Consider the following 27,083-nt stretch of genomic DNA (forward strand, 5'->3'; position numbering starts at 1 on the left):
CAGTAATGATCAATACATCTTGATTGCATGTTTGATCAATTTCAGATTGAAGAAGTTGGTAGAATTCTTCTATTTCATCCTCACTGGCTTTGTGGTTGGTGCATAAATTTGAATAATAGTGGTATTAACTGGTCTTCCCTCCAGGCACATGGATATTATCCTATCACAGACAGCATTGTACCTCATGACTGATCTGGATATGTCTTTTTGACAATGAATGCAACACCATTCCTCTTCAATTTGTCATTCCTGGCATAGTAAACCATGTGGTTGTCAGATTCAAAATGGCCAATGCCAATTAGAAATGAAGGTTTGGTCCTAACCTTTGAGTAATGCGTTAAAGTGCTTATAGTCATTTTAATCTCAAATGTATTTCAACCTCCTTCAGTATATAGATGTATATCTATTACGCTTAATAAACATCTATTTTTGTTTTTGAAAACAGAATTTCTGTAATGAACCTTTTCCACTTCAACTATCTGCTAATAGTTTTTGGCTTGAATAATTTTTGAAGTCTATCCTTATTGAAAGATTCCAACTGCTAGACTTTGCTTGTGGCATTAGTTACATACAATGAAACTTGTGAAAGGCTGAACTCAATGGGGCTGCCTTGTTTTGCCAGGCCTCACAAGTTTCCTCCTTTGACAAAATACATTCCTACCACTTTTCTATTGCTTGTTTGGTGGGAAATAGTTGAGTTTTTCCTCTCTTGACAGGTTTTTTCCTTATACAGATTATTAATTTTACAGGATTCACATTTAAAGCAATGTTGACAAAATTTTTAGGAAATGAAAAATTACTTTGATCTCTGTACTCTCTGATTTCATCATCTATAAAGAGAAACTAGATTTTCTTTTAAAATACCTACCTAGTTTTAAAGTTCTAACTTCCTATAAACAAAAAATAATCTAATTATATACTAATTAGAAATTAGAGTTCCCTTTCTTAGTAAATGTTGTTAAGTGTCTTTGAGTCATTTCTGACTCATAGTGACCCTATATAGGGTTTCCAAGGAGTGACTGGTGGGTTTCAACCTCCAGCCTTGTGGTGTAGTGCATTATCCCCAACACCACACCAGGATTCTGTATTAATAAATGGCCTTCCTCAAAATACAAAATGTTTTGTGAATTTAAATACAGATTACGGTCCCTATGAAAATAAAACTTAGATGAAAACCATGTGATTTGTTAGTGAACTTTATACATAATGAAAAAAAATCTAAAGCAAATGATTACCAAGTCGATTTTAACTCAGCAACCGTGGAGGACGGAGGTATTCCATAGGGTTTCTGAGACTAAATCTTTATGGAAACAGGCAGCCTCATCTTTCTCTCACAGAATGGCTAGTGGGTTTGAACTGCTGACCTTGTGATTAGCATTCTAACATTTAACCCATTGCACCATAGGACTCCTTCCTATCAATGTTAAGAAATGATGAGTTGAGAATTGGATCCGAGTTCATTGTGTGTACCTGTTGCATTGTTTGGCATAAATTCTGCCAGGTGATTGTTATTCTTTAATATTGGTCCAGAAGCTCTATAAACTCCAAGTCATTGTCTATAAGTATACTTTTTTTCAAAGGCTTTTAGCAAGAAGTAGTCATTTTAAATAGAAGTCATTAGATATATATAATTAGTATTATTTATATGACTGTAAGAATGATGTGAAGTAGTCATCTGACTTCTGTCTTCACAAAGAGGGAAGGAGGAAAATCAGCATCAGCTCAAGGCCAGTTCTATGAATTGGGTCAGGCATTCATCTCCTGTCCAACCCTCCTTACTAATTCTGACACCAGCCATCTCTCCTTTAGGATTCAATCTCTCTGCTGGGTAAGGAAGTTCATTGCAATGGTCACACAGAACCCTCAGACCATACTCAAAGATCATTATGGAAGTTTTTTATTAGGTGCTTTCAAGTCAGCTACAACTCATAGGGACCCTGTGTGCTACAGAATGAAACACTGCCCGGTCCTGCTCCAGCCTCACAATCAGTATTACACTGAGCCCTTTGCTACTGCTACTTTGCTAATCCATTCTTGTTGGGGAGCTTCCTCTTTTCTGCTGACCCTCCACTTTTTGTTATTGTTGAGTGTCATCGAGTCAATTCCAACTCATAGTGACCCTGTGTAGGGTTTCTGAGGAGCAGCTGGGGAGCTTCAACTGCCAACCTTACGGTCCAGTTTATCAACCATGATATCCTTCTCCAGGGACTGGTTCCTCCTGATAATATTGTGCTTACACACACCAGAAGTGTGACAGACAATTCTCGAGATCCTGACTTCTAAGGACCATTCTGGCTACAGTTATTCAAATATGAATTTGTTTGTTCTTCTGGCAGACCATGGTCAATATTCTACAATGCCACAACTCAAATTCATCAATTCTTCTACAGTCCTCCTTATTCATTGTCCAACTTTGACATGCATATGAAGCTACTGAAAATACCATGGCTTGAATCAGGTCACCTTAGTCCTCAAACTGCCATCTTTGCTCTTAAACACTTTAAAGAGGTCTTGTGCAATTTGTTGAATGTAAAACTGATGATCTGCCCTGTAAACTTTCACTCAATTCACAATAAAAACTTAAAAAAAAAAAAAGTTAAGCAATGTTAAGTATATTTAAATAAAGTTGCTTAGAGGGGAAAAAAAAAAAAGGTCTTGTGCAACAGATCTGCATAGTGTCATACATCATTTGATTTCTTGAGTGCTGCTTCCATAAGTGTTGATAGTGGATTGAAACAAAATGAAGTCTTTCATAACTTTAGTCTTTTCAACATTTATCTTGATGTTATTTATTGGCCCAGTGTAGAGGAATTTTGTTTTCTGTATATTGAGGTAAGATCTGTACTGAAGTCTTGATCATCATCAGTAAGTATTTGAAGTCCTCTTCACATTCAGTAAGCACATTCATATCGTAGTTTGTTAATCTTCTTCCAATCCTGGTGCATTGTTCTTCATATTTTGGATTATTTGCTTAGCATACAGATTGTATAACTATGGTGAAAAATACACTACTAGCGCTCACCTTTTCTGATTTTAAACCACTCAATATCCTCTTGTTCTGTTCAAATGACAGCCTCTTGGTCTATGTACAGGTTCCTCACGAGCACAATTAAATGTTCTGTAATACCCATTCATCGCAATGTTACCCAAAATGTATCATGATCCACACAATCAAAAGCCTTTGCATAGTCAATAATTCAGGTAAACATCTCTCTGGTGTTCTGTGCTTTCAGCCAAGATCCATCTAACATCCGCACTGATATCCCTCATTCCGGTCCTCATCTAAATTCAGCTTGAATTTCTGGCTTCCCTGTCAGTGTACTGGTAACAACCAGTTCTGAATTATTTTTAGCAAAAATTTGCTCACATGTGATATTAATGGTATTGCTCAATGATTTTCCCTTTCTGTTGGATCACCTCTCTTTCTTGGGCACAAATATTAATCTCTTCCAATCAGTTGGCCAGGCAGATGTCTTCCAAATTTCTTGGTATAAGTGAGTGCCTCCAGTGCTGCATTAGTTTGTTGAAAGATTTCTATTTGTATTCCATCAATTCCCCGGAGCTTTGTTCTTTGACATTGCCTTCAGTGCACCTTGAACTTATTCCTTCACTACCATTGGTTTTTGATCATATGCTACCTCTTGAAGTGGCTGGTTATCAAACGTATCTTTTTTGGTACAGTACCTCTATATTTCTAACAACTTTATTTGATGGTGTCTGCATCATTTCAATATTTTGCCCATAGAATCTTTCAGTACTACAAATCGAGGCCTGAATTTTTTTTTTTTTTTTTTTTTTAGTTTTAACAGTCTGAGAAATACTGGGTGTATTCTTGCTTCCCTTTTGGTTTTCTAACTCCAAGTTTTTGCACATTTTATCATACTACTTGAGTTTTGTCTTCTCAAGCTACTCTTTGAAATTATCTGTTCAGCCCTTTTATTTTCTCATTTCTTCCATTTGCTTAAGCATCTCTATGTTGGAGAGCAAGTTTCAGAGTCTCTTCCGACATCCATTTTAGTCTTTTCCTTCGTTGTCATCTTAATTACCTTTGGCTTTCTTCGTGTGTGATGTTCTTGATGTCACTCCACAACTCTTCTGGTTTTCAATCATTAGTGTCTAATTCATCAAATCTGTTCTTGAAATTATTTCTAAATTCAGGTGGGATATGTTCATGGTCATATTTTGACTCTCATGGACTTGTTTTAATTTTCTTCAGCTTCAGCCTGAGCTTGCGTATTAGCAATTGATGGGTGATATGTTCCACAGTCTGCCTCTGGCCTTGTTTTGGCTGTTGATATGGAGATTTTTCACCATCTCTTTCCACAGCTATAGTCAGTTTGATTTCTGTGTATTCCATCTGGTGAAGCCCATGTGTATAATCATCTTTTATGTTGTTTAAAAGTATTTGCAATTAATAAATCATTGGTCTTAACAAAATTTCATCATGTGATCTCAAGCATCATTTCTGTCATCAAGGCCATATTTTCAAACTACTGATCCTTCCTGTGTTTCGAACCTCTGCATTCCAATCACCAGTAATGATCAATACATCCTGATTGCTTCTTTGAGCAACTTCATACTGAAGAAGTTGGTAGAATTCTCCAATTTTATTATCACTGGCTTTAGTGATTGATGCATAAATTTGAGTTGTATTAATTGGTCTTCCTTGTAGGTGTATGGATATTATCCTATCACAAATACCATTGTATGTCAAGCTAGATCTTGAAATAGTCTTTTTGATGATGAATGCTAAGCCATTCCACCTCAATTTGTTACTCCTGGCATAGTAAACCATATGATTGTCAGATTCACAATGTTCCATTTCAGTTCACTGATGCCTAGAATATTGATCTTTATGCATTCCATTTCATTTTTGACAACTTACAGTTTTCATAGATTTATACTTTGTATATTCCATGTTCCGATTATTGATGGATATTTTCAGCTGTTTCTCCTCATTCTGAGTTGTACCGCATCAGTAAATTAAGGTCCTAAGCTTTATTCCATTCACATCATCATGGTCAACTATGAGGAGGCAGCTCTTCCTCAGTTGTATTTTGAATGTCTTCCAACCTGAGGGGCTCATCTTCTGGCACTGTATCTGACATTATTCTGGTTCTATTCATAATGTGTCAATATTGTGTTCCACTGTTATTAATAAGGTTTTCAGTGTCTAAACATTCAGAAGTAAGTAGTCCGCCTCCCCTCTTCCTTGTTTGCCTTAGTCTGGAAGCACAGTTGAAACCTGTTCACCATGGTTGACCATGTTGTTGCTGTTGTTAAGTGCTGCCAAGTCCATTCTGACTCATAACGACCCAATATATGGTTTGCGAGGAGCAGCTTGGTGATTTGAACCACCAACCTTGCAGTCGAGTGCTTTTCAACCACAGCACTCCATTGGTATTTAAAGTACTGGTGGAGTAGCTTCTAGTATCATATCAGTACACAAGCCACCACAGTATAGTATGACAGACTGACACATGAGTGATGGATTAGGCAAGTCAGCAGGGTACAATTCAGGATCAGAAATGCTGAAGACAGTTCTTCATTCAGGACTGCCTCTTCTCTAACACGACCACAGTCACACCTCTCCATGGCCCTTGGCCCCTCGGCCAGCCAGCCTCTCAATTTCTGCCCTCATCCAACAACACTACAGAGCTTTATACGCTGATGATAAATGCCACACAGGCATTTCAGTCCACTTTAAACCTCAGCCAAAAGTACTCAGCTTTAGCTCAACGGTGGGAGAGGTGGAGGGGTAGGAGATAAAGGGGTTAGGGATCAGCAAATATATAGCTCCCCCAATGAAGTGCATGGAGACAAGCCAGCCTCACTCCTGAATGCACTAAGCTATACTTGCTTCCTGGACCAGGAAGCACACTGCTCTTGTGCTGTGGCACTTGGTTCTGCTTGCTATACTGCTGTTTCTCTGCCACTTCTCTGCTGTCACGGCTCTGTTTTTTGTTTCAAGGAAGTTGAAACAATTCCCTGCATAGGAATTGAGGACCAAAGGACGAACTCTACTTCTGCTGCTGTTTTCTTGGTAGTAAGATTCTTCCCAACTGCTGCTGCTCAGATGACTCATTTTATACCCAACAGGATAGCATTATCGATTAATCCCCACGTTAGCATTCCACATTTTCACAATCTTGATTATCCCTGTTAACAAGTGAATTGTATAATCCTGCCAGTATCATCCTTCATCTTTTGCCTAGACCCATCAGGAAAAAGCCTTTTGGTGGGAGTTACAAAAACTATAGCTAGAAGAGACATTAAATAATTCACTGAACCTTTGTGAATATTTATCCCTTTCTATAGATTTATATTCATTCTTTAGTGCAAGTAGTATAGTAATGCAACCTTTCAAATTTCAAGCCAGAAAAAAATAAAAAGTGTAACTATTTCTGGTATTCTGTTGTGGCACGGTAGAATATGCACTGGACTTCTAACTTCAAGATCAGTGGTTCAAACCCACCAGCCACTCCTTGGAAACCCTATATGTTGTGTTGTTGTTGTGAAGTGCATCAAATTAGTTCCGACCCATAGCGACCCTGTATAGGGTTTCCAAGGAGCAGCTAGTGAGCTTGAACTACCAACCTTGCAGTTCAAAAGGCTTTTCAGTCTGGTGCATTAACCCACAGTACCACACCAGGGCTCCGGAAACCTTACATAATTTTCTAGTTTTAAAAGTAATCTCAAAATGTGTTATGTTGTTGCTGAGTCTGTTCTGATTTATAGAGGTCCTATATATAGGGCTTCCTATAAATAGAGTTTCCTATATATAGGACCACTATAAATCAGAACAGACTCAGCAACAACATAACACATTTTGAGATTATTTTTAAAACTAGAAAATTACATAAATAACTTTCAAATTGATATTTATAATTGCCATATATTCAATATATATTTTAGTTTTCACTTTTCATAGTCATAGTTAAGAACAAATGTCAACACTAAATAATATGTTTATATGTTATTTTCTTTATGTGTGTATGTGTTAGATGGAAGTTACTCCAAAGCATATCATCCAGATGACAGGATTTAGGATGGAAGAAAAGGAAGCTTTAGGCAAATTGCTCTTAAAACTAGATTGCACTTTTATTAAGAGTGAGGTGAGTATAGAAACTTACTTACCATAAGCTACAACTATAGCTCTAAAAGTAAAATATTATCCTAAAAATGATAATGTATCCCAGTGTTATGTAAGATTAAAGATATAAAGAAAGTATTACTTTAATAACTTTTCTTCACATGGGTCTTCTCCTCTAGAAATACAAAAATTGTACGCATCTTATAGCTGAACGCCTGTGCAAAAGTGAAAAATTTTTAGCAGCTTGTGCAGCAGGTAAGTTTATTGCCCTGCCCTAAACAAAAATCTTTCTGCTAAAGAAAAATGTACCTTACTAGGAAAGTTTAAACTTTAGAAAAATTGCATGCTTATTATATCACATATAAATGTGTTTTATTCTTATTTTTTTCCCAAAAAATATGTTTGACAAAAGGTATTTTTCTTTTATTATTTTTTGAGTAGAATTTTATAATTTGTGAAAATGTATTAAGATAGGCATTTTTAAAGAAACATTTACTGCACTAATAATTTAGTGGCTTTGTGGTCTTTAAGTAAAAGATTTGGAACTACACAAGCTTTTGTTGAAATCTCACCTATTCTCAGTAAAGTTTCTTTTGTATGATTTATCTTTGGAAACAGTGCTTTTGGGTTCTCACTTCTCCCTACCCACTACCTCTCTCCCTCCCATTCATGCTATGGAGCAGTGGTTGTGTAGTTTTATTTTCCCAAGATATTAAGTCCCATAAACCCAAAATAATATCAAAATCTCTTCCTGTCTCCCTTTGTCACCATTGATATTCCTTCTGCAGTTCACTGTGATTGCTCTTACAGATCATTAGATAGCCACTGGTGGCAAAACCAAAGCAAAGTAAAACAGGCAATCCAAAAAGTATATTTGTTTAACTAGGGTGATATACTATCTTTAGAGTATCTTAGCAGAAAAGCAACAAATGAATGCATGCATTTCCCTTACTGCTTGCAAAAATTATTGATTCCAAGAAAAACTACAAAGTAGTATTAACTATATTGAGAAATTCTTTAACTTAACCAAATTTGTTTTTCAAATTTACAATGCTGTGAGCATTATTGGAAAAGTCTAGTAGCAAAGTGGAAAGAAAAATATGCATCAGGCTAAAATTGTGAATAATAATAATAGAAATTCAATTAATACTACATTTTATCATAGAATTCGAAACCTTATATTTATATTTTATTTACAACACTTGTAATTATTATTTGTTGTGGTAAAGATTATATACAATGTTCAGTGATGGTGTAGACACGCTTCTCATTATCAAGTACTGTAGAAAAACAGTATGAAAATGTTGGCAATGTAATCCCATGTTGGGAAAGGTTGAAATTTATTTAATATTTGATCTTTATTGTTTACCACTTATCAAAACCAGAATTGCTTCGTGTATAACAGTTCATTTGCTTTCCAGGAAAGTGGGTACTAACTAAGGACTACATAATTCACAGTGCCAAAAGTGGCAGATGGCTTGATGAAACAACCTACGAATGGGGATATAAAATTGAAAAAGACTCCCATTATTCACCTCAAATGCAATCTGCGCCTAAGAGATGGCGGGAAGAATTAAAGCGCACTGGAGCTCCAGGAGCCTTTCACAGATGGAAAGTCGTCCTCCTTGTTAGATCTGACAAAAGAAGTGATTCTCTTGTAAGGTAGGATGAGCTCTCATAATAAATGGAAGTACTGAGTAAGAAAACAATCTTGATTTGCATGTGAAAACAATTTTGGTGTGTGTGAATACATTTTCATGTTACATTTTCAATTATTAGTCCAGATGACCAGTAGTGATTTATTCTTTGATCTCCTAGTTAAGCCATTCTGCTCTTTTTAGTATTATGTGTAACTCATAGAACCGAATATATCTTATAGTATTACTTTAGATGATTCTAGTGAGCCTCTGATGTTATTCTTATTGTTTGTATGGTATAGTCAAGTAAATTAATTGGGAAATTTTTCTTTTGAGTTTTGAACCACTTCTAGATTTTTGAAGTAGAGTATATCATCACAGAAGCTTTTCTTCTGGATCTACATAATATTGTCTTCATATATCATACTATTCACATTATAGTTTTATTTTGTTTTATCCTTTTCATCATATATTTAAATGATTTTTAACAAGTAGACTGTATTCTTTGATTGTTACTACTTTTTTCAGGGGTGGGAGGGCATGTTTGCTAAATTATAATTTATATATAGTAAAGTGTACTTAAATGTAAAATTGGATGTTTTGAGTTTGGATCAATATGTACACCTGTATTACCACATTTCAATCAAGATAGATAGCATTTATATTATCCTATAATGTTTTAGAGGAGAATATTGAAAGTGCCATGGGCTGCCAAAAGAACCAACAGATCTGTGTTGGAAAAAATGCAGCCAGAGCACCCAAGGAGGCCAGGATGGCCAAACTTTGTCTCTCATACTTTGGACATATTGTCAGGAGGAACCAGTTGCTGGGAAAGGGTATCATGTTTGGTAAGGTGGTGGGTCAGAGAAAAGAGGAAGACCCCCAACTAGATGGATTGGAAAAGTGACAGCATCATTGGACTCAAGCATGGCAGCATTAGTGAGGTTGGCCCAGGATTGGGCAGTATTTCATTCTGCTGTGCATAAGGTTGCTATGAGTCAGTACCAATTTAATGGCACCTAACAACAAAATAATGTTCCATCACTGATCTGTCAGTTTGTCGTACTGTGGTGGCTTGTGATTCTGGAAGCTATATACTGGTATTTTAAATATCATGGTCACCTATGGCGAACAGGTTTCAGCTGAACTTCCAGGAAGTTGAACAACCTTAGGAAGAAGGAGAGACATATTACTTCCGAATATTAACTCACTGAAAACCATTTGAATTGTAGTGGAACATTGTCAGCACCAGAATATTGACTATTGAAACATGATGAAGAGCACCAGATTATTGTAAGATAATAGTGCCAGAAGATGAGCCCCTCAGGTTAGAAGGCACTCAAAATATGACTTGGGAAGAGTTGCCTCATAAAAGTAGAGTTAACCGTGATGACTTGAATGGAATAAACTTTCAGGACTTTGATGTGCTGATGGGGCACAACTCAAGTTGAGGAGAAGCAGCTGTAAATATCCATTAATAATTGGAACATGCAATGTATAAATTATGAATCTAGGATATTTAGAAGTTGTCAAAAATGAAATGGAATTCATAAACATCCGTTTCACAGGCATTACTGAGCTGAAATGGATTGATACTGGCTATACTTAATTTGGCTGTTCCATAGCTTATACTGGGAATGACAAAGAGGAATGGCATTGCATTCATCATCAAAAGTAACTTTTCAAGATCTATCTTGAAGTAAAACACTGTAATAGAATAATATCTATACGCCTACAAGGAAGACCAGTAATACCACTATTAATCAGATTACGCACCAACCACTAAAATCTGAGGTGATAAAATTGAAGAATTCTACCACCTTCTTCAATCTGAAATTGATCAAACAAGCAATCAGGATGTATTGATGGCTACAGGTGATTGGAATGGAACGGTTGAAAACAAAGAGGAAGGATCACTGGTTGGAAAATACGACCTTGGATAGAAACGATGCTGGAGATCACATGATAGAATTTTGCAGGACCAATGACTTCTTCATTGCAAATACATTTTTTAAATAACATAAAAAATGACTATACATGAGAACAAACAAGATGGCAGATCAGGTGGAAGTACAGTAAAGGAGCTCTGCCAACAGCAACACAGAATACCTGACCAAGCAGGCTCAGGAGCTGGTCCCAGAACTCTGAACCAAATATAAAGGAATATTTAGAAGGTTGGAAGGCTCACAGCTGGGGGAATTTGTGGCACAAGCAAGAAATCTATTGCTTTCTAGTCAGGTACACTCAGCTGCTCCAGGAGCCGCCATCTTGGGTGAGACCAAGTGGGGAAGAATCAGAGCGGCCACAGACTCCTGGCAGAACCGCTGAGATAAAGGTGTGGACATTCTTTTCTTTTGGTAGCTGTTCATTGGTACCTTGCTATCTGCGCACTCCATTCTGGTGACTATAGGGTTGCCTGAGCTAGTGGGCACCCCAGCCCCATACTCGGAGGGTTCTACTACGCATGCACACAGATCTCCTTGAAATTTAAAGAGACAATTTCAAATTAAAACCAAATGGCCACAGCCTGCCCTGAACTATTTCCAACTAGAAAAAAGGTCTAAACGGGGATTGTGGAGCAGGACAAGCAGACAGAAGAGGAAATAGGCCAAAATTAAATTCTAAGTTACATCAAAACGACCAAAAATGGTATCTTGAAACTTCTCAGGAAGAAGAGTCAAAAGGGAAGCCCATTTCCTGATCACATCTACCTGGAGGCATTCAGAAAGCATTAAAAAATACCAAAATACGTATCCATCTAAGTATTAAGTCCACAGATAACCCCTGAAGATGCCCAAAAAACAGAAGCAGATGACCATATCTGCACATGTCCAGAAACAAGATAAAGTGACCGAGGCAGATGAGCTGGAAGTAGACCTACACTCCATACTAGAAGATGGGCAGGCTTTGGAAATGCCTGAGAAGGAATTCCTAAAAATGATAAAAGATATCAAAACACTATACAATGCAGTTGAGAAAAATGAGGAAGAAGTCAGGAAAGTGCTACAGGAACAAACAAATAAGATAGAGCACTGGAAACAATTCAAAACCTACAGAAAGAGGTCCAAATGATTAATAATAGAATGTCAGAAATGGACAATACATTAAAGGGCAAAGGAATAGAATTGAAGAGATAGAAGCTAGAACTAGTGAGCTAGAAGATAAATCTCTCAACACTACTAAGATAGAAGAACAAATACAAAAAAGGATAAAAAAAATCCGAAGAAGGCCTAAGATTCATGTTGGATAACATGAAGAGGAATAACATAAGAATTATTGGCATTCCAGAACAGGAACAATCACACAAGAGGAGATAGTTGAAGAGCTTCTGGAAGAAAATTTTCCTAAATCATGAAAAGTGAAAAGATAAAGCATTCAAGAAGCTCAACGAACCCCAGGATGGATAGACCCTAAAAGACAATCACCAAGACATATAATAATCAAGCTCTCCAAAATCAAAGATAAAGACAGCATCTTGATAGCAGCTAGGGAAAAAAGAAATATAACATACAAAGGCAAGCAAATCAGATTAAGCTCAGATTTCTCAGCAGAAACCATGCAGGCAAGTAGGCAATGGGGAGAGATATATAAAACCCTGAAAGAAAAAAACTGCCACCCAAGAATCCTCTACCCAGCAAAGCTGTCAATCAAATACGATGGTGTAATCAAAACAGTCCAGGATAAGCAGAAGCTAAGGGATTTTGCCAAAGCCAACCCTGCTATGAAAAACATCCTAAAGGAAGTTCTGTGGACTGAGAATCAACAAGAACACATAACAACTACAGCATGACATACATGGCAGTATCAACCTGAATTCAGTCAACAAATGAAAGAGTCAAGAACAGAATAAAATAATAAGAACATAGGATCTGGGAGGTCAGTCTATGATCAAAACAATTACAATGTGAAAAAAGGTAAACACAGAGATCCAGGTGGTAAGAAGGTCAGGTAGATTACTGAATAAAATAGACTATCTTAAATGGAGGGAAGAACTAATGGAATATAAGGTAACCACAATGGGGTTGGGGTACGGTGGGGTTATTTTTGGTGTTGGGGAGGGCAATACAAGAACAGGGGAGGAAGCAGAAGAACAAGATGGATAGGGGAACACTGAGACAGGTTTGCATGGCCTAGTGGGACAGAGGTAAATAGTGATGCATACTCAACCTCTGGGATACAGGGATCTAGGTATTGCTTGAAAAGGGTAAATAATACTGAAATCCTTGACTGCCTTATTAATATTAGTTTCCTTTGCCTACTATTGTAAAATAGACTCTTGAGTGGGATAGAAAGGAATGTTGGGAAACTTGATTAGAGAAAACTTGTAAGCCCGCCTTCAGCCAATAACTTATTGGAATACTTAAAAGGAGTTCTACAACTTGCCCAGTGAAATAGGCCTCATGCAAAGCCTTTACACAGTATAGGACCTTAGGTGGAATCCTGAGTCCCCTCCACAACCTTGTGAGGTGATACATTCCCACTAGAAAGGACAAGCAGACTAGAACAGCTACAGTGACAGAAAACACATGTTCATGATGAACCTGACCTATACTCAGAGCGGTAATTACTCTAGATACCAACAGAGAGGGAAAGAGTCTTCAAATCAAGTTTCAATGCTATCCACTCTGTACACAGGGTAGATAGGAACGGGCAACTTAGACACTGGCTACCTAAAATGAGGGGGCAATAAAGGCACGAAGTGACTGGCTTACAAGGTTTCAAGAGGGAGCTTAGTTTAAGAGGGTGGGGGAAAAGAAAGAGTCCCCGCTGAATAGCTATCATCTTGTCTAGATGGGGCTGGTGAAAGGAGATGGGGAAAAGATTTGTAAGATTCAACAGTGAATAACTGTTATCATGACCAATCGCAACCGTCACACTTGTAAAGGTATAAGTTTTGTAACAAAAAAATGGGAGTGGTTAATCTTATAGTCCAGAAACAGAGGACCCTAGGACCATCAAGAGAGGAATGCACAAATAGAATGTGGGACCTTATCCAGAGAAGCAGCAAATTGATGCAGCACTGGAGGCACGCACCTATGCCAAGAAATGTGGGAGATAACTATATGCTTAACTATTTGGAAGAGATCCATATTTGTGCCCATTAAAGAGGTGAGCCAGTGGAATGTGGAAATTGTCGGACTTCATTGCTGACATCAGATGGATCTTGGCTGAAAGCAGAGAATACCAGCAAAATGTTTACCTGTGTCTTATTGACTATGCACAGGCTTTCTATTGGGTGGAGCATGATAAGCTATGGACAACATTATGGAGAATGAGTATTCTGGAATACTTATGTGTACTTATTAGGAACCTGTACATAGAGTAAGAAGTAGTCATTTTAACAAAACAAGGGGACACTGAATGTTTTAAAATGAGGAAAGGTGTGAGCCTGGGTTGTATTCTTTCACCATTCTTATTCAATCTGTATGCTGAGCAAATAATCTGAGAAGCTGGATTATATAAAGAAGAATGTGGCTTCAGGATTAGACAAAGACTCATTTTCAACTTGCAATATGAAGATGATAAAACCTTGTTTGCTGATAGTGAAGAGGACATAAAATGCTTGCTGATGAAGATCAAAGACCACAGCCTTCGATATGTGTTGCACCTCAATATAAAGTAAACAAAAATCCTCTCCACTGGACCAGTAAATAACATCAAGATAAAAAGAGAAAAGATGGATGTTGTGAAAGACTTCATTTTGCTTGGATCCACTATTAACACTCATGGAAGCTGCAGTCAAGAAATCAAATGACATATTGCATTAAGCAGATTTGCTAAGCATGACCTCTTTAAAGTGTTCAAGAGCAAAGATGTCAGTTTGAGGACTAAGATCGCTTTACTCAAGCCATGGTGTTTTCAATAGCCTCATATGCATGTGAAAGTTGGGCTATGAATAAGAAAGACCATAGGATAGATTCATTTTAGTTATGGTGTTGGAGGAGACTATTAAAAGTACCGTGGACTGCCAGATGAACAAATGAATCTGTGTTGGAAGAACTTCAGCCAGATGCTCCTTAGAATCCAGTATGATGAGACTTTGTCTCTCTTACTTCAGACATAATATCAATAGGGACCAGTCCCTAGGGAAGGACATCATGCTTGGTAAATTTGGAGGGTCAGTGAAAAAAAGGAAAACTTCCAGTGTGATGGGTTGGTACAGTGGTAACTACAGTGGGTCCAAGCATAGCAAGGATTGTGAGATTGGCATAGGACCAAACAGTGTTTAGTTCTGTTGTACATAAGGGTGCTATGAGTTGCTTTTGACTCCAGGGCACCTAACAAGTCATGTTCCTTCCTGCCTTTACACATTTAAATCTGCAGCATCAGCACCATGAAATCACTGACTTCTATTTTGTTACTCTAGATTATTCTTTTCAGAAGTCCATATAAATCTGATCATGCGTGTAATCTTAACTGATACGTCCTTTGCCCAGCACAATGTGGCTGAGATTTGTCTGTTACTGTGTGTATCAGTAGTTTATTCCTTTTTATTGCTGAGTAGTATTCCCCATAGCAATTTAGTTACTGTTGATGGTTATCTGATTTGTTTTACATTTTTTTCTAATGTGAATAAAGCTACTATGAACACTTTTTTACACGGACTTGTTTTCATTTCTCTTGGGTGGGTAATGATGTAAGGGTAAAGTTACTGGCTCAGATAATTATATGATTGACAAGAGAAAAAGCTGAATACTTTTCTAAATTAGTTAAACCTTTTCATATTCTTACTAGCAACATATGAGAACCCTGGTGTGGGGCTGTCGAATAAGCAAAGGATTGGTAACTACAGGGTCAGCAGTTCAAATCTACCATTGCTATTGGAAATCCTATAAAAGGCCACTACTATGCGTCAATGGAATCTATGGAACAAAACAACAAGCAATGTATAGTTCCACAATTACTTCATTTTAGAAAATAACTTGACTATACCCGAGTGGGCTTAAACAAGTTCCTGGAAAAAGGGATGGAAAGGTAATGGAATTTTCCCACAAACTATTTGAAGTCCCCTTGTGTGTGTAGTCTGCTTCTAACCTGTCATGTTACATTCATCAATATGTCTACCTTATACCAACACCACATTTTTTTGGTTACTGTATCTTTAGAGTGAGTCTTGAAGCTAGGTATTGTATATCCATCCACTTGTAATTCACAAAATTGTTTTAACTATCCTGGATCCTCTGTATTGTCATATAGTGTTTACAATCATTTTAGCAATTTCTACATAAAAGTATGCTGGAATATTTATTGGGATTATATTAAATCTAGAAATCAATCTGAGGAGAATTGACATATTAGTCTTTTTACTGTTGAACTCTGTGTCTGTTTATTTAGTCCTTTCCTTTTTTATCATTAATATTTTGTAGTTTTCATTGTACGTGGGACTCCTGGTGTGGCATTGTAGGATAAGTACTGGACTGTGAACCACAAGGTCATCAGTTCAAACCTACTAGCTGCTCCTCGGAAACACTGCACCAGGGTCACTATGAGTTGGAATCATCAATTCCCTGGTCCTTAAAAAATATATAATTGTACATATCTTGCACGTATTGTTAAATTTACTCCTAGATTCTTTTTTTTTTTTTTCAGTTACTATTCCAAATTGAGCTCTGGTGTGGTGCTGTAGTATAAGCACTAGACTGCTAACCTCAAGGTCGGCAGTTCAAATACACCACCCGCTTTCAGAAACCCTATACAGGGTCACTCTGAGTCATAACTGACTCAACACCACACAACAACAACAGCATTTCAAATCTAGGAGCACTGCAGCTATCTATGTATGATAAGCACTAGGCTGGTAACAAAAGGTCATCAGTTCAGGCCTCCCAACTGGTATGGGAGAAAAATGAGACCTGCTCCCACAAATATTTACAGTCTTGGAAACCCTATATAGGGTCGATAAAAGTTGGAACCGACGCAACTACTTAACAACATTTATCTACATGTATTATATAATTATGGAATCCTGGTATATTACAGTAGGATAAGCACTGAACTGGTAACCACAAGGCCAGCAGTTCAAACCTATTAGCTACTCCACAGAAACCCTATACCAGGTTGCTATGAGTTGCAACCAACCTAACAGCATTTAACACCGGCATTGTGATAAATGACTTTCCTTTTATAGTGTGTTAATATGGTGCATTACATTGATTCATCCTCAGATGTTGAAACAAATTTACATTCCTTAAATATAAATTATTAATAATTATTTATGACAAATAATTATTTGCCATAATTATTTATTATAGTTATCATAGTGTGTTATCTATTTTTAATATATTGCTGTATTCTGTTTGCATATATGCTTTACTGTGTCTTTTTGGGCTGCCCTTTTCTGTTCGACTCTTTTACTACCTCATTTTTTTCCATTTACTTTAATATCTCTACATGGGAGAGAAATTTCAGAGTCTCTTCTGACATCCATTTTGGTCTTTTATTGCTTTCCTGTCTTTTTAATAACCTTTTGCTTTATTCCTATATGATGTTCTTGATGTCATCTCCCAGCTATTCTGGTTTTCAGACATTAATGTTTAATGCATCAAATGTCTTTTCAAGATGGTCTATAAATACAGGTGGGATTTGTTCAAGGTCATTTTTGTCTCTTGTGACCTTGCTTTAACTTTCTTCAGCTCTTGCCTGAACTTGCATATGAAAAACTGATGGTCTATTCTACAGTCAGCCCCTGACTTTGTTTTGGCAGATGATACTGAGTTTGTCTGCTGTCTCTTTCCACAGATAACCATTGCGATTCTTGCGTATTCCATCTGGTGAGGTCTATGTGTATGGACACCTTTATATGTTGTTTTAAAAAGATATCTGCAATGAATAAATTGTTGATCTTGCAACATTCTATTATGCAATTTCCAATATCATTTCTATCACCAAGGCCATATTTTCTAACTTGTTTCCAATCTTTGCTTCTTCCTCTTAGTTCCAATCTTTGCTTTCCAGTCACCATTGAGTATCATATCTTGATTGCATAGTTGATGAATTTCACACTGCAAAATTCGGTAGAATTCTTGAACCTCATCATTACTGACTTCAGTGGTTGTTGTGTAAATTTGAATAGTGGTATTAATTAGTCTTCCATGTAGGAGTATGGATGTTGTCCTATCATCAACAGAATAATATTTCAGGATAGACCTTAAAATCTTCTTTTTGATGATGAAATTCCTGTTGTTCCCAGCATAGTGAAACTTATGACTGTCTGGTTCGAAGTGGTTAATACCACGAAGTTATTGGCTTACAAGGTTTCAAGAGGGAGTTTAATTTAGTTTCAGAGTATGTGGGGAAAGGTAGAATCACCACTGAAGAGTTTTCATCTTGTCTAGATGTGCCTGGTGAAAGTAGATGGGGATAAGATTCTTATGATACAATCGTGAGTAATTGTATCATGACTAATTGCAGTTGTCACAACTGTAAAGGTAGAAGTTTTGTAACAAGAGAGGAGTAGTTAATCTTACATTCCAGGAACAAAGAACCCTAGGACCATCAAGGGAGAAGAGCATGAGTGGAATATGGGATCCTATCCAGAGAATCAGTGACATCAGAGCTGGAGGCAGAGATGTTGACATGGACAGAGAGAGAGCAGCTGAAGACTCTAGACTCATGGAAAGAGAAAGGCTGTGTGCTGGTGGCCAGGAGGCAGGCTTGTGGAAGGTGCCATTTGGTTGTTTAAATGATTATATATTCCTCAGTGTTTCTGTATACATCCAAATAAAAATCCAAACCAAAAAATAAACCAGAGGGACTAGAAGCAAATACTGTTGAATGATGATGTACAGAGGGGATTGTAATCATTACAATTAAACAAAATACGATAGGATGAGTGTAAAACTGATATTTTTCCATTATGTTTTTCCAATACTATCACTCAATTCACAATAAAAACCTTAATAAAAAAATAAAACCTTATTATTCTAATATCAATTTCCCTAAATGCTGCTTTATGAAATTCCCCAATTTTGGATTGTGTTTGCAGTTCCGTTCAGTTTAGAATATTGTGAAGTTACCTTTTTGGTTTCTTTGTCCCAATCCTTATACCAAATTTGTTGCGTAATTCGATAATATTTGGGAGTTCAGCAACTATCTTTCTGATGTTAGTTTCTAGCTTAATTATGTGTGGATAAGGAATATGCTTTGTGTCATCAAAGTCCTTTTAAAATTGTTAAAATTTGTTTCTGTATACTTGGTTTGCCATTATTGGTAGAAAAATTTTGTATTTTCTAGCTACAATAGTGGTTTTGCTTATTTCTCTTTTAGTTCTATTGCTGAAAATCAATTTACTTGGTTAACTTGTGAGCCTAGCTCTCTGATGGATTCAAGAAATTCATGATTTTGTAAATGATTTGACTTTTACTTATTGTTAAATGGTAGCAGTATTCTCTTGTGGCTTTTAAATCCTAAACAGAAGCAGAACATTCATGAAACTTCTGGGATATATCTGTCTATGTGTACGTTTTCCAAGTCTAAATGTAGGTTGTATTTCTTAATGGAGATCAAGGTTAAACTTTTTTGAAAGCTAATTTCCTAGAGGAGAGTTGGCAACTGGTGTATTTTTGTGGTCCAGAATGCTCCCACTGGAGTTATATTTCCTTTCAAGGTAATATTTATTCCCTAAGTTTCCTTCGGCTTCCTTCAGTTTTGTTTTGACTTAGTGAGGTAAATTTTCATTAGGGAATAATTTAATGTTCTTGGTTCTTTGTAGTCTTTTCCACATCAAGAAATGGACATGTATAAAAAGTAATATGATTTCTTAGGCATCTGCTCTGAACAATGTATAATTGGAGAAACTACTATAGTAATTATTCTCAATGTAGTGCAAATAGCCTGAAGGGATCAATTTCTTTCAGAAAGTTCTCATATGCTTAGTGTCTTAAATTCCCTAGGACTGCCATAATAAACTTCCACAAAGTAGGTCACTTCAAGGATAGAAATTTATTGTCTCAAATTTTTGGAGGCTAGAAATCCAAATCAGACCACTGACTCTAGGAGATGGTCCGTCCTTGTCAGTAGCTTTGAAGGTTCCTTGGTATTCCTTACCTTGTAGAATAGTTCCTCACATGGCCTTTTCCCTAGTGTGTGTCTCCATTTGTGTGTAAGACATAAGAATAGGTTTAGGACCCACTGTACTTTGTTTTGGCTTTGCAGTGCAGTGGATTTCTTCATATGGTTCTTGTACCCATTGTCCTTGTAACTCCCACCAAATATCTTTATCCTAATGGTTCTGAGTAAGAAACGGTGGAGGAAGATGCTGGTGGACTATGATTCAATTATGAATTTTGTTGTGAAACCTTGGAACTCTAACCTAGGTATAAAATGAACCATCTCAGAAGTAGGAGGGGAGAATCTCACTTCGATCAAGCAAGGGGAGTCAGGAATGGAACTTGTCTTTCGTATTCTGAGAAACCTGCACACTGAACCTCCTCAACCCAAAGACAGAGAATGCTGTGACTCTGGGGAAATGGCAGAGAAGCAGCAACAGAACCAAGAGCCAGAGCACCCAGCCCATGATCCAGTAAAGCTGAGTGCCTTTGGCTTCAAGAGTCGTCTGTAGAGTGGAATGGCTCCAGGCACTTAAGTCAGAAGCTGGGTTTGCTGACCCAGAGCTAGAACTGAGTGCCTTCAGGCTTAGGCTCGTGGTTGAGTGGAGTGCCCTGTGGGAATTTATCAGCAGCCTAAAGGAGCTTCATACATTGAAGGAGCAGGGCACATGCCAGGCCAAGGGGTGTAGGGCCATTGCAATGCTTGCCTGTGGGCACAGAAGAGGAGAGGCTGTCCAGATTGGAACAACTGCCCTGAGCGTTTCTGATCATGACTTGTAACCTTATAACTTGGAGTATGGTGTCTGTGCTCTGTGTGGTCATTGCAGTGAATTATCGAACCCAGAAGAGAAGTAGAAGTGCTATGGGCAAGATGGTTGGTGTCATCATTTTACAGGCTTCATTAATACTACAAAAGAAAATCCCTCTTTGCAAACAGTGTCTTATTTATAGGTTAGAACTTTAACATAACTTGTGGGGGGATACAGTTCAATCTATAACATCTAGAAAGTAATTGATTCAGATAATGTGACTGATTTTTGTATTTTTACATTTTTATTCAGAGTTTTGGAGGCTGGAAAGGCGAATGTTATTTTACCCAAAAGTTTACAAAGTGGGGTAACTCATGTGATTGCCAGTAATGCAAGAATCAAGGCTGAGAAAGAGAAAAATAACTTTCAGGCTCCGTTTTATCCACTTCAATATCTAGGAGATTATCTTTTAGAAGTAAGTAAGCAAATAGTAAGTATTTTTAACTGTTTATTTTATAGACTACAAATATCATGAAATATATATATTTAAAACATAGTTCTGCTGTAAATTGAAAACTTTTGTTAGACCTCTTTTTTACTTTCCATAACCTACTCCCCAGCAGTGTTTTTAACAGTAAGTCATAGTGTTGAAAGAACATCAGAGAATGATAGTATCAGCAAATTATGCACTGCAACATTGTATATAGTACATATTATTAATGGTAAGATGTATCCCAATAAAGAATGGTTATATATGCTGTTCATAGTAATCTGAATATGTCTTAAATTGGTGATTGCCTTACATAGTGATTGAAAGTGTTCAAATAACACATATTTAAGGTAAACTGCTCATAATTATTTAAATATTTGAAAATTATCCTTACAGATTTTAAAGAAGATTGCTTGGTATTTTCAGTATTTCAATCATGTACACTACAAAATAATGTTGCACATGTTAATTAATGTCAGAGCATAAGTAAAATGGTTGTGGACTGTAATATTATATAATATCAAGAGAATTTTGGGTTATTTTCCCTTTGGAACTGAGGGAGCATTATTTTTCTATTCTATTCTCCTTTCACCCCCCTCCTTCATGTAAATAACACTCCTCAAGTTGTTTGAATGGGAATCAAACCTCAAGGAAATCCACCCTCTGGGTGATAAGCTAAGAAGAGTTTATAAAGAAGGATCACTTAAGGTAAAGAGAAAGTTTTTAGTAGGTCCAAAACCTGAGCCTTGATCTTCGAGGAAATATCTGGTCCTTCTTAAGTGTTTCCCATCTCCTTTTGTTTAATTGTTGATGTCAGAGGCATAAGAATCACCCTTGAAACCTTCTTCTCCCTTGCACCCTGCATCTATTAAACTACCAGGTTCTACTGATTTTACCTCTCAAATAGCTCTTCAGTCAAACCAGTTTTCATTGTCTTGCCCAGTGTTCATGGTGTAAACTCCTCACTACTCTTCCTAGTCTGCCCTTTAGTTCTAGTCCAGCACTGTATTGTGAACCAAAGGTCAGCCATTCAAACCCACCAACCACCCCTTGGAAATCGTATACAGGGTTGCTATGAGTTGGAAAAGACTCAATGACAGTTACCAACAACTCTTCCTAGTCCACCCTTTTCTTTTAGTCCACTCAAGGGCATTAGAAAGAGCAGCCTAAATACGTCTTCTAAAATCTGATCCTGTTCCTCTCCATCTCAGAATCCTTTAGTGGTTTCCCATTGCCTTTTGGATAAAAGTGTGTTACATGACTAACATGAATTTCAAAATCTCATAGGATTCTTTTTAATCTTACCTTTTCCTCTGCATTCTGCTCCATGTTTTCATGTGTTTACAATGCTATAACCTAGGGATGGGAAATGTCCAGTTTGTAGGCCAAATAAGGCCCTCAAAATCATTTGGCCCTGCCAGGGCAACCGCAGTTCCAGCCATCGTGTTGTTGTTGTTATTGCCATAGAGTCGGTTCCGACTCATAGCAATTCTGTATAGGGTTTCCAAGGAGTGGCTGCTGAGTTTGAATCACCGACTGAGCAGTCTAGCGGAATAATCCACAGAGCCACACCAGGACTAGGGGTGAGTTATTTAAATTTTGACAAAATATAGCAGACTGATTTTTAAGTTGATCTTTTTTCCCCCCACAAATGATGCTACAAATTTTGGCAGAAAAAAGGTTCTCCACCCCTGCTATTGAATCCTAGTGTGACACTTCAGGTTAATGCGCTGGACTACAAAATCAGTTTGAACCCCATGGTCAATGGTTCAAGTTTTCCAGTCACTCCTCAGAAACCTATACAGGGTCCCTGTGAGTTGGAACTGACTCAGTGGCTCTTAACAACAACATGCTTATTATATCCATAAGTATTGAATCCCATTGTAGATCATTAAACTAATACATTTCCATGTTTAAGTTAGGTTGAGTTGGTTTTCTATTATTTGTACCCACAAGCATCTTGAAACACCTTTCTGAGCAGTACAAATGTAGTATTAACTGTCCAGAAAATAAAAGTTGTTCTTAAGTAAATTAATAAAGATACCAGAATTTGTGGTGTTTGGGTTAACGCGCCAGACTGCAAAGCCATTTGAACTGCAAGGTTGGCAGTTCAAGCTCACCAGCTGCTCCTCAGAAACCCTATACAGGGTCTCTATGAGTCAGAACCCGACTTGACGGCACTTAGCAACAACATAAACAACAACATAGGAAAATAATTTGCTTTATTGAAAACCTTACTTTGCAATGATTTGACAACATTCAAAATCAGCTATTGAAAGACACACTGCAATGGTGTATCAGCCAAAAGTAGCAGATAATCACTAGTTTGTATATGGATAATATTTTGTTCATTTTAAGTTTTAGATTACACAGTGTACGTTCAAAACTATTCAGTCCAGGGAAGGCATATTCTAACCATTTTTTAAGGAGAAACTAGAAAGGTAACCTAATTTTGATGTCTTCCTTTTTTTTTTTTTTTTAATTGTGAATTGAGAAAGTATACAGGGCAGATTATCAGTTTTACGTTCAACAAATCATATACTTTGTTTCATTATAATGACTGTAATCTACCTTGTACCATCAGTTAACAGTATTTCTCTATTCATTTTAGCCCCCACCCGTCCTTTTTTAAAAAACACTCAGGTATGTATAATAATTGATATCACCAAAGGGCACATTGTGCAAGTCTGCCTCCTGGCCACCAGCTCTCAGTCCCTCTCTTTCCATGAACCTAGAGTCCTCAGCTGCTCCCTCTCTCCATGTCCCCATCTCTGCCTCCATCTCTGGTACCACTGCTTCTCTAGATGGAGTCCTGCATTCCGCTTGTGCTCTTCTCCCTTGATGATCCTTGGGTCCTCTGTTTCTGGACTGTAAGACTAATTACTCCCCCTTTTTTGTTACAAAACTTCTACCTTTACAATTGTGACAGTTGCAATTAATAATAACAGTCACTCACTATTGAATCATAAGAATCTTATCCACATCTCCTTTCATCAGACCTGTCTAGACAAGATGAAAACTATTCAGTGGGGATTCTTTCTTCCCCTACACAGTCTGAAACCAAACTTCCTCTTGAAAACTTTGTGCCTTTATATCTGCACCACCCCCACCTCCACCCCGATTTTTGGTAGTCAGTGTCTGAGTTGCCAGTACCTATCAACCCAGTATACAGAAGAGATAGGATTGATACTTGATGTGAAGACTCCTTCCCTCTCAGTTAGTATTTTGAGCTACTACATCCATAAGTATAGGTCAAGTTCATCAAACTGTAACAATTTACACTGCTCCCTTTATCAGAGTTTTCTTTTTATCTTCCTCTATTGGAGGTCTGATCATCAAGCCATCGAAGCAAGGTCGAATGGATACTATCTGCAAGTTTGGGAGTTCTTGTGTATCTCCCCTCAGTTTATTTCAGCTGGAAGCTTCACTATCAGCTCTAGCCCTCAGTGGCTATATCCTTGTCTATGGGCTCAGGAGTCCCTAGGTCATATACTATCTCTTGAAATAGCTGAACAGCAACCATTTGTTTTTGGCCTAGTGACCTCTGTATTTGTTCCTTCTTTTGATCCTTTCTGCATCTTTTAATTTGCCAGTGGAATCCATCAGTATTACAACTCAAGGCTGGAACTTTTTCTTCAATTCCTTCAGCTTGAGAAATGCTAAGTGTGTTCTTCCCTTTTGGTTGTCTAATTTCCAGGTCTTTGCACATTTCATTATAATACTTTGTTGTTTCAACCTACCGTTTGAAATTTTCTGTTCAGCTCTTCTGCTTCCTCAGTTCTTCCATTTGCTTTAGCTTCAGTAAGTTCAAAAGAAAGTTCCAGAGTCTCTTCCAGTATCTATTTTGTCTTTTTCTGTCCTGTTTTTTTGTTGTTTTTTCCTCCAGCAATTGGCATTTATTCACAATAAAAAAACAATGATTATATTGCTTTAATTACAGTCTGGATAGATTGTTCTTGAGCACATTCCAGTGTGAATATAGAATTTAATTATGTAAAACACATTCTACAAGGGAAAGGAAAAAAAATCATATGTAAAATATTTCTGGTAGAAGAACAAAAACACAGACATTAGACATCTAGACCAGTCTTGGAATCATCTAAGCTCAGATCTGGTTCAACACCTGTGTGAGGTTATGGGTCTGGATGGTCCAGCCTGCTTCATGAGATATAGGGGTACTTCCATCTCAGGATGGCTCTGTCCTGTCTTTTTAAAGATCCTTTGCTTTCTTGCTATATGATGTTCTTGATGTCATCCCACAACTCTTTTGGTGTTCAATCTTTAGTGTCTAAAGTATCAAATCTCTTCTTGAAATGGTCTATAATTTAGATGAAATACATTCAGAGTCATATTTTGCTCTCATGACTATAATTCAGCTTTAGCCTGAATTTGCCTATGAGTAATTCATGGTCTGTTTCACAGTCTTCCCTGACCTTGTTTTATTTTGATTTCTTTGTATTCCATCTAGTTAGGTCCATGTGCATAGTCACTTTTTTGTTTTGTTTTACTTTTTATTGTGAATTGAGTGAAAGTTAACAGAGCAGATTAATCTGTTACATTCAACAAATCATACACTTCATTTTATCTGAATGACTGTAATCCCTTCAATGTAATATGACTTAACACACTTCCTCCCTTTATTTCTTGTTTCTATTCCTTCTTCTGCCCTAACTCATATAAATTTTGTCTTTAGGTAAATGCTACCCCCCTTTTCTTTTTAAGCTTTTATTTTTAATTGAGTCATAGTTTACATGGAGAACATTGGTTTTGAGCTCATCCTATTGTATTGTGTTTCATTGCAAAGATTACAATCCCCTCTATGCATCATCATTTAACAGTATTTGCTTCTTTTCCCTCTAGTTTTTTGATGTACACAAAAAATACTCAGAAATACATAATCATTTAAACCAAAAGGCACATTCTGCAAGCCTCATGGCCACCTACACACAGCCTTTCTTTTTCCATGAGTCTAGAGTCCTCAGCTGCTCTCTCGCTCCATGTCATTATCTCTGCCTCCATCATTGCTGCTTCTCTGGTTAGGGTCTCATATTCCACTCATGCTGTTTTCCCTTGATGGTCCTAATGCCCTCTGTTCCTGGACTCTTAAGATTAACTATTTCCCCTTTCTGTTACAAAACTTCTACATTTACAGTTGTGACTATTGCAATTAGTCATGATAATTAGTACTCACTATTGAATCAAAAGAGTCCTATCCCCATATCCTTTCACCAGACAGATCTAGACAAGATGAAAACTATTCTACCTTACCCTACACACTCTGAAACTCCTTCTTTTGAAAACTTGTAAGCCAGTCATGTCATGACTTTATAACCCCTCCTCCCCCCATTTTAGGTAACATATCTAATTTGCCCGTCCCTATCAACCCTATAGAAGTCAAATTGACAACATCTGTGGAAAGAGACGATGGAAAAGCTCCATATCATCAGTGAAAACAAGGCCAGGGGCAGATTGTGGAACAGACTCTCCATTGATCATATGCAAATTCAAATTGAAGCTGAAGAAAATGAAAACAAGTCCACGAAAGCCAAAATATGACCTTGAATATATCCCACCTGAATTTATTGATCATCTGAAGAATAGATTTGATACATTAAACACTAAAGACTGAAGACCAGAAGTGTTGTAGGATGACATCAAGAACATCATACAGGAAGAAAGCAAAAAGTCATTGAGAAGACAAGAATGAAGGAAAAGGTCAAAATGGATGTCAGAAGAGACACTGAAACTTGCTCTCCAGTGTAGAAATGCTAAAGCAAATGGAAGAAATGAGGAGGTACAAGGGCTGAACAGAACATTTCAAAGGTCAACTCGAGAAGAAATCAAGTATTATAACAAAATGTATAAAGATCTGGAGTCAGAAAACCAAAAAGGAAGAACATGCTCAGCATTTCTCAAGCTAGGGGAACTGAAGAAAAAATTCAAGCCTCGACTTTTGTTATTTAAGGATTGTATGGGCAAAATACTGAATGATACAGAAAGCAGCAAAAGAAGATGGAAGGAATCCTCAGAGTCACTGTACCAAAAGAAAATGGTTGATGTTCATCC

At 37.2% G+C, this 27,083-nt stretch overlaps 1 protein-coding gene across 1 annotated transcript in view; it reads left to right on the plus strand.

Annotated features, from left to right (window-relative positions):
- Positions 1-7,004: 7,004 nt before the first annotated feature.
- The window catches only part of ANKRD32 (ankyrin repeat domain 32), an 89,851-nt gene continuing 69,772 nt past the window's right edge, over positions 7,005-27,083 (plus strand). The window contains exons 1-4 of the mRNA XM_006867877.1: positions 7,005-7,115; positions 7,273-7,348; positions 8,515-8,755; positions 20,840-21,002. Of these exons, the coding sequence (XP_006867939.1) occupies positions 7,005-7,115; positions 7,273-7,348; positions 8,515-8,755; positions 20,840-21,002 (591 nt within the window). The remainder of the gene's footprint in view (positions 7,116-7,272; positions 7,349-8,514; positions 8,756-20,839; positions 21,003-27,083) is intronic.

The sequence above is a fragment of the Chrysochloris asiatica genome, unplaced genomic scaffold (genome assembly GCF_000296735.1).
Source record: "Chrysochloris asiatica unplaced genomic scaffold, ChrAsi1.0 scaffold00111, whole genome shotgun sequence".
NCBI lineage: Eukaryota > Metazoa > Chordata > Mammalia > Afrosoricida > Chrysochloridae > Chrysochloris > Chrysochloris asiatica.